General features: G+C 40.6%; 1 protein-coding gene across 1 annotated transcript in view; it reads left to right on the plus strand.

The window, feature by feature from the left end:
* The window catches only part of NOX3 (NADPH oxidase 3), a 56,436-nt gene that overhangs the window by 4,678 nt on the left and 33,608 nt on the right, over positions 1-18,150 (plus strand). Inside the window, exons 5-8 of the mRNA XM_012759587.2 lie at positions 6,347-6,492; positions 8,975-9,156; positions 12,562-12,691; positions 18,052-18,144. Coding sequence (XP_012615041.1) covers positions 6,347-6,492; positions 8,975-9,156; positions 12,562-12,691; positions 18,052-18,144 — 551 coding nt within the window. The remainder of the gene's footprint in view (positions 1-6,346; positions 6,493-8,974; positions 9,157-12,561; positions 12,692-18,051; positions 18,145-18,150) is intronic.

Here is an 18,150-nt window from a genome sequence, read left to right on the forward strand (position 1 = left end):
GGACTCAAGGGCATGAGCCAGGCAGGGAGCCATGAGCAGTCTGGGGTGGACAAAACCGAATGTGGGGAGTGAAGAGATTCAAACGATGCCAGTTGTCCAAGGTAATAAATTCGCATTCAGCTGCAACAAGAGAAAACAGGGTGTTTTTTTCTCCCTCTTTCCCTCACGCAGATCCCTGAAGAGAATCAAGTATTCTTTCCAGCCCCTTTCCTCCCGGACCCCCGCTGCTTTGCCAGGCTCCCAGACATCTCCTGGGGCTCCCCAGGCAGGGTCAGAACTGCATCTGAGAGCAAAGCGCCCTCGTCCCACACCTCCATGGCAACCAGCAGCGCTGCTGTTGTTTCCACTCCAGGCAAAGGCAGGAGAGTGGGAAGAAAGCTCTCTGCTTCTCCCAAACCCTGACAAAGCAATTACTACATTTCACATTACTAAAGAAATGTGGCTGGCAACTGCACTTTTAGAGAAACAAAAATGCTAAGCCCTGGTTTCATAGATACACCTTTGCTTTTCCCATTTTGTCCTTCTGGTGCATTCACTTGGGAGCAGCTGAAAATGTCCCTGCGCTTATTTTATTAGCATCGCCCATTATGCTGCATTTCAAATAGCCGACTGGCTTAATAGAGGTGCGTAACCTTGGAAGAAGCGTATCCACATCCAAGTTTGCATGCCAGCCTCTAATTTCTCATCCGTTCCCCTATAAGTTGCATTGCAGGCTTTAATTGGTCAAATCATTAAAGGATGTAATTAGAGACGGGTGGAAGTAGGCTAGGGAGGAGGAGGGAAGAGACAAAACAATGGTATCTATAATCAAGGACATCATGGAAAATGCAGTGACGGGGACTCTTCTTCTTTCAGTTTCCTGCCTTCTTGCTTGCCTGCCTATGACAAGAGCTGCCAGAGCATTCTTCAACCACTAATAAATCATTTGCAGGGACCTATAAACCCACTGGTATAAAAATCATAGTTTCACAGCCTCTCCATTCTTATAATGTGGATCTTTTTGGATCCCAGGTCCACAGTGGACTTTGAAGACCCTTCCAATTGAAAAGCAGTACTTTGAGCCTGAGCTTCCATCAAAGGGTGCTGTCAATAGTAACCTAGGCAGCTCTCTCAGCAAATTCTGTGGCTTGCATCTGCCAGGTTCTAGGGGTGTAGAATTACCCCCATTGCATCTCCTGGTGAGTTGCTAAAATTAGCTTACAAACATCAATAAACATAACATGCAGGGTGAGAGGAGAGAGCACAGAATAAGAATACTGAGAAAATAAAGATTTGAAGACCTCAGGGTTGAGGATAGCCCCAAAGCACAAACTTTGCAGGTCCCTAACCCTTAGGGAATTTCTAGGGACCAGCTCTGCCTGAGGCACTGTGAGCTCCAGGGAGGCTCCACCCCCAGTCCTGCCTAAAAGAATTTAATGGGATTTACAAATGTGTGGCATGCACAGGGTACCAGAGTCAACGAGTCTTCCTACAGAATCAGACCACAAATTCGAAAGTTTGCGGCCAAATTCTGGCTGCAGAATCAAGCCAGGATTTGTCCCTGGGTCCGTGTTTCTAAAGGCTGCTTAATTAGGAGGTGACTAACTCCAGAATGACTGTTATCACTGAGAGGCAGGCAGAAAGACAGCAAGAACTGACCACACTTCCAAGATTCCCCTCAATTATGCTTCCTTTGATCTCCTGAAAAATAAAATGAAAGGAAGAAAGAAGGAAAAGGAACTTTCTCAGGGCAACTGGCTCTAATTGTAGCCTTTATAATTTTTTTGTTCACTCTTCAATGAAATCTCCTTATTTGAACTCAGAAGTTCACACACCAATTAAATGTGCATGTGCAGTGTTTCCAAAATCGCTGCTCTCTCAGAAGTACTTTGAGGAGAACATAAAATTGTAGAAAGATCCAGTTATAGCCCCTCTAGCCTGGCACAGTTGGGTGGGTTATGGAAACGTGTTTATTGGGCTCCTCCAAGGCCACAGCCTCGTGCACCATAGAAAGTGCACAGAGGACCTGGAAGTACTCACCAGCATAGCAGGTGGCATTGGATTGACCCCAAGACTGAAAAGCCCCATTTAAGCCAGTGTTGATTTGTTGATTTTGAAAACATTACAATAAGTTTCATGTTTGCATTACTTCCATACTGATTTACAAATCCCTTCTGATGATAAATGTTCCCAGTTAACTTCAGAGGAAGACACGGGAGCCAGTCCAGTTACAGGCTGGAAGGAACCTTAGACGCCATGTAGTTTAATCCAATCCAGCCATTTCACAGATGAGAAAACAGAGAGCAAAAGAAGTCACTGAAAGTATCCTCTTTAGTATTCTTTCTGCTACATACTAACACTACATAATCTCGTAACATGAATGACGTTGATGACTAAGAGAGAGAAAAATCAAACCGTATCACTATTTTGTCACATATCTGAAGCAACTGTCACAGTAACATAGACATCATGGCCACTCATATAAAAAAAACCTAAAATGTGTAAAGAAAAAATATATAATTTCTAAAAAAAGAACAAAAACAGTATCTCCCCTGGATTCTATCAAGTCTCAAGAGTCCTAAATTTAGCAGCCAGTATATCTTTAGTTCCTAGCTGAGATCACTGTAAAATTAGGAGCAGGTCTAAGAACAAAATAAAATTGTTAGGCAAACAAAGCAGGGCCTAAGCAGTTTTCTCTCTGAGAATTCCTGAAATAAATAAAATAGTCCACTTTTTATCTTCTACTTTTTGAAAAGAAAACAAAATGGAGGAAGCTAGAGCAAAGGAATATTTAAGACATGAACTTTAAAGCACATGAAAAATACCAGAGAGAACAGTTTTCAACACATACCCTCCGGAGCTACCTCTTGAAAAGCATCTTGGGCTTTCTTATACTACTTCATTAGTTCCTTCAGCTCTGTTATGGGAGACCTGGCAATAAGAACAAATAAATAGTTCAATATCTTTGTTCGCTCAATCAACACACTTAAATTTAGTTTAACGGTGTCAAATTCTCATGTGGAAATCAATCTAATAGAAAACAGATTGTGATCAACAACTCATTACACGGAAGAAGAATGTTATAAAATATAGAATGATACGAACGAGAGTTTACCCTGCATTCTCCTTCTATCACATATGGATTATGCAAAGGTAAACAAGTCATTTAATTTGGTCCGAAGCTCAGTTTCTACTTCTGTAAATTGGGAACAGCTCCACGCCCTGGCCGGAGGGAAGATGAAGGAAAGCCGGAACAGAGGGGTGAGGGCTCAGGGGTGCAGGGTAAAAGGAGCACACATGCCAGCCTCTGACAAGGACCCCGATGTCATGATCAGTCAAAGCCTTAGGAACAGCTGGACTCTAAAGACGCCACGTGAACCACTCAAAGAGTTTTACCGAAGCCCACAGGAGAAACTAGTTTTGAGTCAAGAGTAAGGTGTAACAATCATTGATTAGTAAGAAACAATACAGCTTAAGGCAAAAGATGGGGCATTGCAGTCACACAAGCAGGGTTTTGTCCCCCCTTCCCCATTAATGGACCACAAATTTCTTAACTCTTTGAATACTGGTCAGTACAAAGGGAGTAAGACTAATACCTGAGGATGAAATCAGATGATGCACCTACAGCATTGATAACAGTGCCTGGTGTATAGTAAACATTCACTGTATGTTAGCTATGAGAAGTATTACCTGTTTTTTTAAAGAATTTGAGATAATTATCAGAAAACAGCCATTAGGAATACTGAACGGTTGTTTGTGTTTAATTTAGCAAACAGTTCCCATTTTAGGTAGAGCGTATTGGAAAAGAATGCTGCTAGGTAAGCCTTGCTGGCTTTCTGGATGCTGAGCCTTCATACACATGGCCACATATGTTGACTAAGTTCCCAAGGTGGAAATACACCACTACCTCTTGGGTGCTAACCTCACAGGACCCATAGGAGGCAGCAAACTTCACAGATGCAGAAACACCATCACATGCTTTGCCTTCTTAGGTGTGCCTCAACTAAAAGTATATTTGACTTGATTTTCATCTTAAAGGTTGAAGAAAATTGTGTGTGTAAATATATAGATTTATTTATATATATTTATATAATATATATAATATATATAAATATATATATATATATCAGCATAGAAAACCCCACTCCAACAAATTTGCATCTATAGATTGATCTCCTATCCCTTTGTTTACCCCTTCTGCCTTTCTGTAATCTCATTGTCACTTAACAAATAATTATTAAATACTAACTAGTGCTAACCAATGTGCTAGGTAATGAGGTTTCAAGATGAATAAAGTCCATCCTTGAGGAGTCAAAGTCCATTGGGGGATGCAGGTATAAATAAATACCTGTAGCGATAATAGAAAACAACTTTGAATTGGGTCATAAAGCATGTATAGAACTTTGCAAGTCAGAAAAGGGAACGATAGAAGGAAATCAGGTGATAGAGCAAAGAGGCTAAATGGAAGATGGCATTCCTAAATAAATCTGCTACTAGGACCAAAGGGACCAAGACGACACCAATATTCTTAGAAGTTTCTGCTGTTCCTTTTCCCCTTTACGTTCTCCTTCATGCCTCAGCCCACAATGTACAGCCATGGGGGATCCAATAACTTGCCCACAACTCATATAGACTGAATGATGTAGTAGCCCTGCTACTCCTATGGGTGCAGGAAAAAAGGATATCAATTGGCAAATGATCTGTACTTTGGGCAATGAATCCTCATTTTATACTTGAATCTGATCCCAATGGTGGGTATCAACTGGCCACCCAGACAGGGGTTCCATTTGCAAGAAAATCGTCTGTAATGTCATTGTGTGGATGCTGTGCCTGCTGGTGTCCCAACAGATTTCACAAGACAGGAAAGAGTAGCCTCACGCACAGACTCCTCAGGCCAGAAGATGCTATGCTCCGGACCTTGTTCTCTTCGTTTAGAATTTAGACATCAGCAATTCCCAGAATTAGAAAGCTCTGTTTACTTCTTGAGAATATCCAGAAGGTATGCTTAGTTCCATAAACACTGGCTTATTTCAATCTACCAGGAATGACACATGCAAATATGTGTCTATGTATGTGTAGGTATATGCACATCTACAGTAGTCCTCCCTTATCTGCGGGGGATACTTCCCAAGACCTCCAGTGGATGCCTGAACCTGTGTGTAGTACTGACCCGACTGCTGTCCCTCAGAGCACAATTCTGCTCATGTCTTCCACCCACAGATTTAATGCCTTTTCCATCGTAACTAAGCACTGATTACACACTGTGGCTATAACTTTTGCAGTTTGAGGTGCGACAGCAAAACTATCACATATTTCTTTTTTCTTTTTCACAATTTCACAGATAGAAGATTCATTCTTACTATAGATCTTAGCAACCTTACCATAAGATTTTTTTCTTTTCTTATTAACTTGAGAACTTTCACCTTTTCACTTAAAGGAAGTACTTGATGGCTTTTTTTTTTAATTTGGCATATTCAAATTGCCAGCATTGCTATTCTTGAGCTTTGCAGCCATTATTAAGTAAAATAAGGGTTACTTGAACACAAACACTGGGATACCATGACAGTGGATCCGATCACCGAGATGGCTACTAAGTGACTCATGGGTGGGTGGCGTAGACAGCTGGATAAAAGAATGAGTCACATCCCAGGTGGAACAGAGTGGGGCACAGCGAGTGAATCACTGTGTGATTTCATCACATTACTCAGAACAGCATGCAACTTAAAACTTATGAATTGTTTATATCTGGAATTTTTCATTTAATATTTTCATACTACCATTGACTGACTGTAACTAAAACCACGGAAAGCAAAACCGAAGATGGGGGGACTACTGTATACTAAAATGCATTAAAAAATAAAAAGTACAATGTCTGAAAGAAAACAAAAACAGCATCTTCCCCAGTATTGATCATGTATGTCATATACATATATATCAGCATGTACCAATGCAGAGTATTCTAGAATAATCTTTCTGATTTCTTATTAAGTTTTATATATATATATAATTTCTTTAAGAATTATATCTTATATATGATTATGCTGTGATATCATAACACAGCATTATTTTACTTCCAGAATAATTATATATTTAACATTAAATTATGATGAATTGGATTTACTTTATTTCTTAATATAATTAAAATGAATCTGGAGAATCATCAGTATCTTCAGAAATATTCAATCCACTCCATTCAAGATGCACAAAAATAAAATCGCTTTTCTTTGGTGATTACAAAACCAGAATAGAGAAACTTGAGCACAGAGACATTGTATTTTTTAGCAACTGTGAAGGAAGAAATTCTTATGCTTTTAATTGCATGTCACTGGACATGGTGAATGTCCGGTGTCGTCTCCACCTCATCTAGCCATCCATATCGTGGCACATTTGTTCAACATGGAGCGCTACCACTTGAGCCAGACAGAGGAAGCCAAGGGACTTCCTGCTGCACTTTCCAAACTTGGCGACACCCCAAATGAGACCTACCTCAACCCCATCCGGACCTTCCACACAGTGAGTTCCTGCATGCTAAGTAGTTTCTCATCTGAAAAGTCTCTCCTTTTATGAGGAACACTATATTTCAAAAACTTTTAATAAAAGAGCTGGAGAGAAAAAGTTTCTGCCTAATGTTAACATCAATTTCACATTTTTTAAAGAAAGTTATTTTTTTCTATCATTCATATTGCTGAGAGGTTATGAGTAAGGAGAAAAATAGGTGCCACTTAATTAATTTATAGCAAATATATATATGAGAAATGCAATAACCTGTTAAAACTCGAATATTTATAATTTTAAAAGCAGATCTTGATTAGATATTTTTTCACTGATGTTAGGCTCATAAAGAATGTGAAGTGCCATTTAAATTCAGGAAATACAAATTGGATGTCTTCATTTTCAATTTGCAAATTGTTTTCTGGATCTCTTTTCCAATTTCTCATACTTTGGCACATGTGCGAATAGCTGATTTGCCAAATCAGATACTGGGCAAAGCAGCTAATTTCATAATGAGACTTTCATGGCTAGTGACATCATTAATGCTAATTACCTATGTGCACAGAATGGCAGCAGCTGTGGAAAAGAAAACCAAAAAGGTAGCCACAGCAATCCATATTAAGAGATGAAGACATTCCTCTCCCTTCATCCACCCCTACCTCTGTCTTTGTGGTTGATCTCAACCCTTTTCCATATACTAACACATTGGAGTATGTGTCCAGCATGGTGACCAGGTTAAAAAAAAAACCATATTGTCTCATAAAAGCTTTAAGGCAATACACTCCCGCAATGGAAATCTCTCCATCAGTATTTGGCGCAGCTCGTAAGTGACCATTTTGCACATGCAGACTTATTTGAAAAACAAAAATTCAAAGTCTTTTTGGGGGGAAATTCTTCCATGTCATGTCCCCTAATTATCCTAGGATGATTTTCAATATCAGGCCATTGCTCAAGTCAAGCTACCCTTTCTTAGCTGACAGCAATTAGAAGCACAAATATCACAGGTATAAATCAAAACTACAGCTGCCCACAGCATGTGGGAATGCCTTTGGTGTCACTCAATTGAGTCACAGCATTTATCTATGCACCTACTGGAGTTAACGCTTTCCCCCAGTAAGGCTCTGGAAGATTCATTGCTATGCACACCCGAGAATAAATTTCAACATTTTGAATATCTAATAAATAGTATTTACCATAAATAGTTTTAAAGCAATTGAACAAGATAATTAAGCTACTCCCAATATAGTAATCTCAAAATTTTAGAAGCAATATACCATATACGTACTAATTAAGCTCAGGAAACCCTCTAATTTGGGGTATTTAGAGAAAGATGAGTATCGATAACACAAAGTGTACATTATAGAGCATTTCTAGGATGCAGTGGGATTGCTTCAGAGGATACATCGCAACTGAAACCAGTCTATAAATGTGTTTTAAGAACAGAGACATGGGGATTTGCCTTAATAAGCAAAGAAGAATGATTTGAAATTAGCACACCATATGATGTAAATAGATTCCTAAAATGCCTGAGCGTACTTGAAAACAAAATCCTTTTTTTAAATGTTTGAGACATACCCCTTTAGATTTTATTTCCACTCTTTGCTCTATGAAGAAAAAACAAACAATGAAGAAGTCCCTATCCAAATTACCTCCAGATCTCAAAGCAGCCAAAATTAATGAGGTTTCACCGACAAAAAATACAGTGTGAGTTTATTGAGCTCATGGCTGTCTCAAGGATAGTAACACAATGTATGAATATTAATGACTTGGCAAGAATATGGGAAATTCACAATAAAAAAATGCTTTCTGATTCATATGCTAAAATGCTGTTTTACTGTCCCTCGCACTCACAGGTCAGAATTGTGGCCTTTTAGCAGTGTCCACCAGATAAGAATAGCTATACCTATATTGATTACCTAGGCTTTACCAAGCCTTACTCCAAGACCCCAGAGATGGCGTAAAAGAAATGCAAGTCATGGTCCTTCCAATTAAAAAGCAAGAGCAAGGAATAACTACCAGGGGGAAGGAGTGTGCAGCTGCTTTATTAGGCATGCCCCAAAAGACCTTCTCAAAAACCGTGTTTATTAATGTTAATATGCAATTAAGAATGGTGATCCACATATTTATTTTAAAAATTAAACACTTAAAACTCAGATTTATTTTGCAGTATTTTACCTTGAAATGCTCTTTTCACATATTGTCCTAATTTCAACTCAGCATAACTTGGATGTGAAAATTGACTTATACAAATGAAAAGAGTGCAATTACTAAAATGTTATTTTATGAAATTTGAGAAAAGCAAATGTCTACTGTAAGACAGTGGGAGAGGAAGAAGAAGGAAGCTCTTACTTCTCAAGTTGTACCTGGACCCTTGTTGAGGCTAGTATGTTTCTGAGCAAAACATTTCAAATGGCTGCCTGCTTGGACTCTCAAGTATTGATCCTAAAAATGGAAAAATGCACTAAGATATTAATATCATGGCATTCATTCTTTTTTTTTTTAGAACACAATCACTGAGTTGCTGAAGACAATAGCAGGCATTACTGGTCTGGTGATTTCTCTGGCTTTAATCCTGATCATGACTTCTTCAACCAAGTTCATCAGACAGGTCTCCTATGAGCTGTTTTGGTACACACACCATGTTTTTATCATCTTCTTTATCAGTCTGGCTATCCATGGAGCAGGGTAAGCCCATACTATGCTAACTGTGTGATACTTTTATCTCTGTGAATCTCAAAATAATTTTAGAAATTCCTTTTGATGAAGGCACACGACATGCAGTGACTAAAGGACACATACAATATGTAAAAAATACATTCACTGTGGAAAACTGAAAATAACACTGAAACACTGAAAATAAGCTACATAGGTGGTGAAATATTATATTTATTTTTCCTGGCTGACTCTGATCATGCGTCATGACATGTTCACAAGATTCAGGAATTCTAATGAATGCTGGATGACAGTAGATGTATGTTTCATTCAGTACCTGTTTCTGCAATCCAGTTTATGTGAGATTAGGCAGGATATATATTTCTGACACCCAGATTTCACTTCCACTTAACCAAAACCATCAGCTGGGAAATGCAGTGTACGGGACAGGACAGAGTGTGAGATGAGTGGTCTGACCTGGCTGTAGATCCAGCTCTCCCACTAGTTATCAGAGTGACCGTGAGAAAGCCCTGTAAGTCCTCTGGGATTCAGTTTCCCCATCTGACCTCTAAGATTCCTTTTTGCTCAGACATCCCATAACATGCTATTCTGGCATTCAACACCTGCCTGGGACTGTTAATCTCTTCATCAGGAAGCTAGAGTAGCACCTGAAGTATTTGAGTGTGCACAATGTGTTCACCCTCAAATATAATGTTTTCAGTTCTTCAAATATTAATAAGTGGCCTTGGACTAATTAATCAACTGCTGTCTATGAACTAGCTTGTCCCTTTTAATAATTTCAGAAATAGATGCCTTTTTTCCATTTTACAATTTTCAAAGCACATTCAATATGTATGATCATTTCAACCCCAACAACATTCCTGTCAAATAGAGTAGGTGCTGTTGTCCCTGTTTCGTAGAGGGGAAAACAGATGTTCAGAGGGGTAAGTGAGGCACTCAAGGTCCCATGATGAATAAATGGCAGAGTCAGACCTAGGATGCCAGAGTTTGGACGATTCAAACCTTTCAACCTTTACTCTTAACGAGAGTGAAGTGACGAAGAACATGTCTTCACTTTGATGAAACCCTTCCTCCTCAATACCTGCAAGAAAGTGGCCGTTGACGTTGCAAACGCACTGCTTGGCTCACCAGCAGTTCTTCCTCTGCTTCCCACAGCAGCAGAACCCCCTCCTCCGCTCCTCGTTCTCCCACCATTGTGGCTGCGCAGGGCCGGATCCCTACCCCAGAGGAGGCCTGTGTTTCCTCACAGCCCGGAAGAGCAAGCACACAGGCAGGAAGAGCAAGCACACAGGCCGGAAGAGCACGCGCATAGCCCGGAAGAGCAGCAGGGCTGAGCCAGTCGCTCAGCCTGGGGGACTCTGGGTCCCCTGTGGGGCCCGAGGCAGCTCTTCAGCATTTGTCCCTCTGCAATTTGACTGCCCCCCTGCAATCTCCTTCCTTAGCCTAGATGCTCCTTCCTTCTCAGCCCCCACTTCTAGAAGCGAGCCACGCTGCCGCTGCCACTACCTGATCAAGAGCTCTCTCACCATCCTTCAGCTGGTCAGACACAGACACGTTGTCCAAGGAAGAAATACCCCTGAGGCTTGCTTTACCCCTCTGTTAATCCTTAGTTACCTACTCAGCTAACTATGCGGCCACCTGGCTAGGGGCTTTCTCTTCTCTTTCAGCTAGAAGGCCCTTCTGAACGTGGGAGTCTCACCATTCCCTTTTGTGTTTGGGGGAGGGGAGCACAGGAAATGGTGCTTCACTGCCCATGCACCAAGGATAACACCTCAAAGACTGTCAGTCCTTCCTTTCTAGCACTGATTCTGCTCCCGGTGCCAGGGTTGTTAACCCTCGTGCACATTCATGAGGCTCTTCATAGTCCTGGCGTGTCTAAAAGTCCCCTTCACAGAAATTATCCCCCTGAATGTACATTCCCTGCATGCACACCCTGGTGCCTTCTAGAAGCACAAGAGGATTTCAATGGGCAGTGTTTCATTGGAGATATTTTTAATATCCAAATAACATTTCATAAGAAGAAATTTTTTAGTCATTTTAACTTAGTTGAAAGGCTTATTTTGGGATAAGAGCCTCATTTAATCTTCTCAGCTTGAAGTATTCTACAGCTACTGTTTACAGCAAAAGTAATTTGCAAATTCTATACAAAATGCCAAGTAAAAGTAGGATTATTGGAATGTGTTAAGGCCCACTAATCTTACTATTATGGGATGGAATGGATGAAGACGTAAAAAAAGGTTTTAAAAATTTAAAAAGATACAGCATTTGTAGAATGATCTGAGGCTTCTTTTGGATAATACAGGGAATGTTTCCTGGAGCCTGAGAATGAAGGTGTTAAAGAGTCTTTCCTCTGGATCCCATTTATTATTCACCCTTCCCATGTCTGGGCATCATTTGTACATTGGAGATTTACAGATAGTTTTTCTCATCTAACTCAGAGGGGATGTTATCAAGTTTGGATGACTTCCATAAAACAGACTGGGACAAAGGCCAAGGTGTCAGTTCTAGCTGGCACCAGGCTGCTTCCTCCTTCTGTGCCCTATGATGCAAAATGGGGCATACGCCTCCACAGGGTACTCAGGACAGGAGTCTATGTGACACTAAAGTTTCTCAGTCTGTGAGTAGCATGTTTCCCAAAATAAATCAATGTATTTTATTCACAAACACCTGGGAATTGAGCAGCTCCCAGATCACATGACCTCAATGTCTTGTGCTTCACTGCCCATGCGCCAAGGGTAACCCGAGAAACGAGTACCAAAGTACCTCGTCAAAGGTCAGTTGGTTTATGTGTGGCAAATACAGAAGGATTACAGGACTCTTCATCCAGTGCTCCATTCACAAAAGCTGGCTTCCTTTTCCGCCCCTAAATTTATCAATACAATCTTGAGGACACACTTCACTGTGACCTAATTGACCCTGTCACATGCTAGGCCTGCTAGTGGTCACTAGGGGGAAAATACCATTATTCAGGGCACTTCTTTGACTTCTTCACTTGAAAACTTCTAAGCACTCAGAAACAAACCAAGAAGGGTAGAAGTTAAATAAATCTGCAAAAGAACCAAATAGTACAAAGTTAGCCAATTAGCCCAAATCAGCAATCAGGACAAGATGAAACCTAATTAAATTCAACAGTCTACAAAAGGATGTGTTCAAACAATTTCCCTTCATTATGAATTCTCTAATATAGACACTTTCAATTTAACACAGGATACCACAGAGGGGCACTTCTTTTCTGGGATCTTCAAAGTTATTTGAAGCTTCTTAAATGCCTATTTTTAAAGATTCTGAGGGAAATGAGTGACAACCCAAGTTTCAAGAAGGTGAAGTGATCTAGAGCCTACTGTACAATGTATATCTGTGTATAACAAGACTACACACAATCGGTTTAACATTTTTGTATTTTTTTTAAATAACAAGTCGAATTGTGCGAGGCCAAACCCCAGAGAGTCTCTCGCTGCACAACGTGACCTTCTGCAGAGACCACTATGCCGAATGGCAGACGGCTGCCCAGTGCCCCGTGCCTCAATTTTCTGGCAAGGAACCCTCGGTAAGAATGAACCCAGGAGCTTTTAAAAATAACTGTCCCCATAGTTATAATAGCTAGAGCTTTTATATGCTTGAAAAAAGAACAACCCATTTCACCACTAGACAAAGCCAACTCTTTAATAAGTGTACTAATGGAAAAATAGAGTTATGGATAATTTTAAAAGACATTTACTGCCAAAAGCACTCTGTTCAGCTTTGAAATGTGTTCTTCTACTTACCTTTAAATATGGGTGTCTGATGTTGTGGGAATTCATAACAGCACAACGGTGTCTCTCCCAGCATCCTCAGGCCCCCGTCTCCTTGCATAACTGCCCTCTACTCTGATAATTCATAGCATCACCTCTCGAACGTAAGGTTAAGTGACAACCAAATGAGACTTATGCCCTCTCTATAAGCTTGCCTTCTTTCTTTCTATGACTTTTGGGATTGAAAAAATATGGGTGTCAAGTGTATTTCCTTCTTGTTCTAATTAAGCTCCCCATAACTGAAATTATGTCAACATCATCCAAAAAGAGAGTTAATTAATTTGTGTAGATGATAATGTCCACGGACTTCAAAAGTAACATTTTGTGGCTATGTGGTAACCATTACATCTAGTGGAACAGGTAAATAGAAATAATAATCCTATTTGGTTTCCTCGGGCATCTTAGAACAGTGCAAACCTTTGGGACAACTGGATGATATACGAAAGAAAATAAATGAAGCCAGCAGATAAAGACTAGGAGGAGACAGGTACCCAAAAATATGTATCATAAAACATGAGAGAAACAGTTATATACACTTATATAATAGTGTATAAGTGGTGAAGATTTAGGAAATTAAGTCATCAATATATGAGGAATATAAATGATTGCACTTTTTTAAAAAAAATTCTCAAATACATTAAATTAAGCACTGGATTTTAAGGGTGAAACTACTAGGAGGAACATTTAAAATGGAGAGAACCAGAATAGATGTGCCCATTAGACTGTGGTTCTTTAATGGCCAGTATAGATTGTCTCTGTCTTAAACTCAACTCTCAGTAGCCACTATCCAGCCTGCATATTAATGAAGAACATGAATGCCTCTCTAAAATTTTCAGCTATAGCATCTCCATAAAAAAATCAATACTCCCCCACACCTCATGAATACAGACCAGGGGCTGCTCCCAGCAGCGTATGCTGACATTAATTATCGTTAAGAGGCGGGGGGAATCTTACCCATTTCCCTGCTAACTCTCCCCTGCTGCACCTCTTTGCACACCCAAACTCACGGTGTCACTCTCTCCCATTATTTTTAATGGATCCTGATTCAAAGCGTGTGTGGGCTGTGCAATTACTGCTTGGCTGAACTGTACGATACTCTTTCTGATGTCTTATAGACACTGAATCCAAAAGGCATCCCAAGGACAAGGAAGAGTTCCTGAGCTTCACCGCACCACACCTTCCTGGTCTTTGCAAGGCTCCATTTCTACTTCTTTGCTTCTCTTTACTTGGTGCATTTTTGTGGTGCTTTTATTCAACGAACATTTATCAATTCACCTTCAGTGGTGCCCCACTCCCGGTATTGGACAGAGAATGCTTTGTACGTCACCTTGTATAAACTGGCCTGATCAAAGGAACTGACTGTGCCTTGCATTCCCCTCACCCCCACTTGTCTCCTCCCTTCTACCCCAAACTCACAGACACCTCCGAGACTCCAGATTCCAGGATTGCTCATGCAATCAGTCTCAAAAGATGCCTGGTCCTCCTTAGCCAAATAAGTACCTTCTTCATTTAACTGCAACATCAACAAATAATAATCGTAAAGCTGACACCATTTTCATTACCAAGGAATGACGGTAGTGGTAAAGAGGAAAGCTTTAACTGAGGTAATGTCAATTCAGTGAACTTTTGCCGAGTGGCTGTTACACGCTTGGCATTGCACTGGACGCAGGATTCAGAGACGTGAGTCCTACCCCAGGAGATCTTATTGTCTAAAAAAAGAGGCAATTCATAAACACACACATAAAATAAAATCAAAGCCAGCATGTTCTTATTTTCTGGTAGGAATGAAAAACCAGGAGTGAAAGTGGAGGAAACAAGTTTCATTACTGCTGCTTTTAAATCAACATAGTTTTATTTCTGTCATAAAATACTCACAGTCGTCTGGCTTTTTGAGTATTTTGGAAGAAGAAAGAAATACAGCTAAGAATCCAAAGAGTATTTTAGCATTAAAGAAACTTAGATACTAAATAGTTCTGCTCCTTTATTTAATAGATGTGGAAATTGAGGTCCCAAGGAGCCCCAGTTTCTTTCCTCTGGTCACAAAGGGCAATCCCAGCAAAGCCACATCGCGAAACCGGAGCCTCTAACTCTGCAGCCGTGACCTTTCTTCCCTACACCTTATGACATTCGCTCTGAATCTCTGACCTTCCCCCAATGCCCGTTTTGTTAGCTCCCTGCTGCTTTCCACAAGCACATATCCCCAACATTATATTCATCTCTGTGAATAAAGCCAAAGCATTTAAGAGCTTGGGATGAAGCTAAATCATTTTCTTCAGCTATTTCCAACTTTACAAAACAGAAAGGTTGAACATCATAAAACCCAAGGAGTAAAGGCAGAGTAAGGGATGGTAGTCCCAAGACCAGAACCCAGGTCTTCAAAGACTCAGTTCGAGATCCACTTTGCCACATGCCCCTCCTGCTGTGAGGACAGGCCTCCTGGTCTTGACTCGCTCTCGTCTATCCTGGTCATCCCTGCTAGGACAGTTTCCTAATGTTCATCTCTGGCCATATCTCTGCCTCGTGCCCTGACTTCCAGAGACTTCCAGAGACTCCAGGAGTATCACAGTGTAACTAAACGCGACTGTCTGCTCCTGGAGCGATGTACAAACCAAAGCACAGATAGAGCCGAGGATTAATAGCTCGCATTCTTCTTCCTGACTAGTCACAGAAAGAAAGACAATCCATTGCACTTCGGCAACATGGAAAAATCAGAGACCATGTCTGATTCGACATCACCAAAATGAAGTGTGTGATGCCCAAAACTATCTAAAATGGGTGTGGAAGATTATTTGTAAAAACATATAAAGACTATGTGAGTGTTTTTGCAAATATCTCCTTTAGCTCATACAGAAAGAACTGCATTCTTGCTATCATTTCTGTAAACATCCAAACCGAGTCACAAAAACCTTTCTTAGTGCACTGTTTCATTCAAGTGTGAGAGACCTAGGATCCAGTTCCTTGGCCCAACCCCATCCTTCACGAGTGCTGCTTCCTGGTTGTCCCTTAGCCTGACCATCTTCACTATCTCACCCGAGGCATAGGTACACCAAAGCTTTTGTTCTCTTTGCTGTGGCGAACTCACTGCTGAACACCACTGAGGCAGAAAAGAACAAGTGGGTCAGATTGCTTTGTGTTGTGGGCATAAATCATCCTTTGTCGGGCAAACAAGAAACCTCCCCCCCCCCCCCGGAAAAAAGCAGACAGAGTTGATGCAGGTGATAAGAGGTACCCTGAAAAGGGACCCAGAGATAAGCAAATAGAGAAAGCGAGAAAGGTAACTTGAAGTAAAAACAATGCTAAAGCATTTGTGACCTATCAACAGAAGAGACAGAGCTGGATGACTGGCAAGGGGGCAATGACTACAGAGTCAGCCGGTGTGATGGACATCTGCGTCCCAATGGGACACCCTTCCCGCTCCCAAGACGCTATTGGAGGAGCACCGGCACGATGGATCTAGACTAACAAGGAGAAAAGTTAGGGACAGCACCAACAGGCTTGAGTTCTAGCACTGGTGCTCTGGCATCCACCTGTCTTTCAGGCGACTCCCATGCATTCCCACTCTTCTTTAAAGGAAGAATTTGACTCAGTTTCCAAGAACACCTAACATCCTAAGGTTCAGTGAGTTCATGAGTCTCTAATGTTCTGTAAAACAAGCCTCAGCACCAATTTTAGTGTCAGACAGAAAAAAGCATAATTCTCTGATGAATGCTTGAGGGCGAGCAGCCCAAGGTTCCAGAAAGAACGCAAGCTGGGACATGAGGCACATTTGAGTTCACATCTTTACCAGACATCTTATTATAACACCTTTATGATCCTGGACACTTGATCTGGTTGAGTCTTAGTTTCCTCTTCTTTTTTTTTTTTTTTTTTTTTTTTTTTTGAGACAGAGTCTCGCTTTGTTGCCCAGGCTAGAGTGAGTGCCGTGGCGTCAGCCTAGCTCACAGCAACCTCAAACTCCTGGGCTCGAGTGATCCTTCTGCCTCAGCCTCCCGGGTAGCTGGGACTACAGGCATGCGCCACCATGCCCGGCTAATTTTTTTTTATATATATATCAGTTGGCCAATTAATTTCTTTCTATTTATAGTAGAGACGGGGTCTCGCTCTTGCTCAGGCTGGTTTTGAACTCCTGACCTTGAGCAATCCGCCCGCCTCGGCCTCCCAAGAGCTAGGATTACAGGCGTGAGCCACAGCGCCCGGCCTTAGTTTCCTCTTCTGTAAAATAAAGATAATATCATACGCCTCACGGGACTGTTCAGTATCGGACCTAATATAAGTAAGTCAGTCTTCAAAAATTTTAAGTTCCATTCCTACCCTTTTACTGGAGGAAGATACCTTATGTTGTACACAACACCCGGTGATGAATAACTTGCTGGAGAATTGATCATCCATAATGCAGATTATCCTCACAGAAAGTTAACATAGTATCTGCTGTATTAAGAATGGAAATTTTCACTGCCGTAATTCTCCAGATAATTGTTGAGCATTTTGTTCTGATTCCTTAAACTTAGATTTAACATGCTAAGGAACTAACTTTATATTTTATTCAAGATAACATTGGGTGTGGGTGTGTGTGGGTGTGGGTGTGTGTGTGTGTGGGTGTGTGTGTGTGTGTGTGTGTGTGTGTGTGTGTGTGTGTGTGTTTATTCAGTCAGACTTCCTAGCTGTGATGTATTGTTAGCCAAAAAAATTACTATTTGAAATTTTTAAATTTAATTTCTCATGTCCCATGTTGGCTGAATAATGTAGCTTTGTAAGCCTTTGACTTTGGCTGAGTTTGGGAGCATTTATGACCCTATCATATGTAACATAAACATCAATCTGCTTTTTTATTTCTTTGTAAATCCAATTATTTCTAATTACATAAAGGCATCATTGATCAAGTAAGCATAAAAACCAATATAGAAGAGTTTAATCTCTTAAATAAGCTTGTAGACTTCAAGGAATAATTGAATGTTATAGTATTTAATACAAGAAGACATCTTTATTGTTGATAACTGGCCCAAAGTTAAAGGAAAATGTCTAAACCCCATCGTCTTATATATTGATTTGGTTGAAATTGAAAATATTTGGATTCTATTTTCATTTCCTTTTCCTCTCTCTCTGCTACTCTCTGCAGGCTTGGAAATGGGTTTCAGGCCCTGTGGTCTTATATGCATGTGAAAGAATAATTAGGTTCTGGCGATTTCAACAAGAAGTTGTCATTACCAAGGTATGC

This window comes from Microcebus murinus, chromosome 5 (genome assembly GCF_040939455.1).
Source record: "Microcebus murinus isolate Inina chromosome 5, M.murinus_Inina_mat1.0, whole genome shotgun sequence".
Lineage (NCBI taxonomy): Eukaryota > Metazoa > Chordata > Mammalia > Primates > Cheirogaleidae > Microcebus > Microcebus murinus.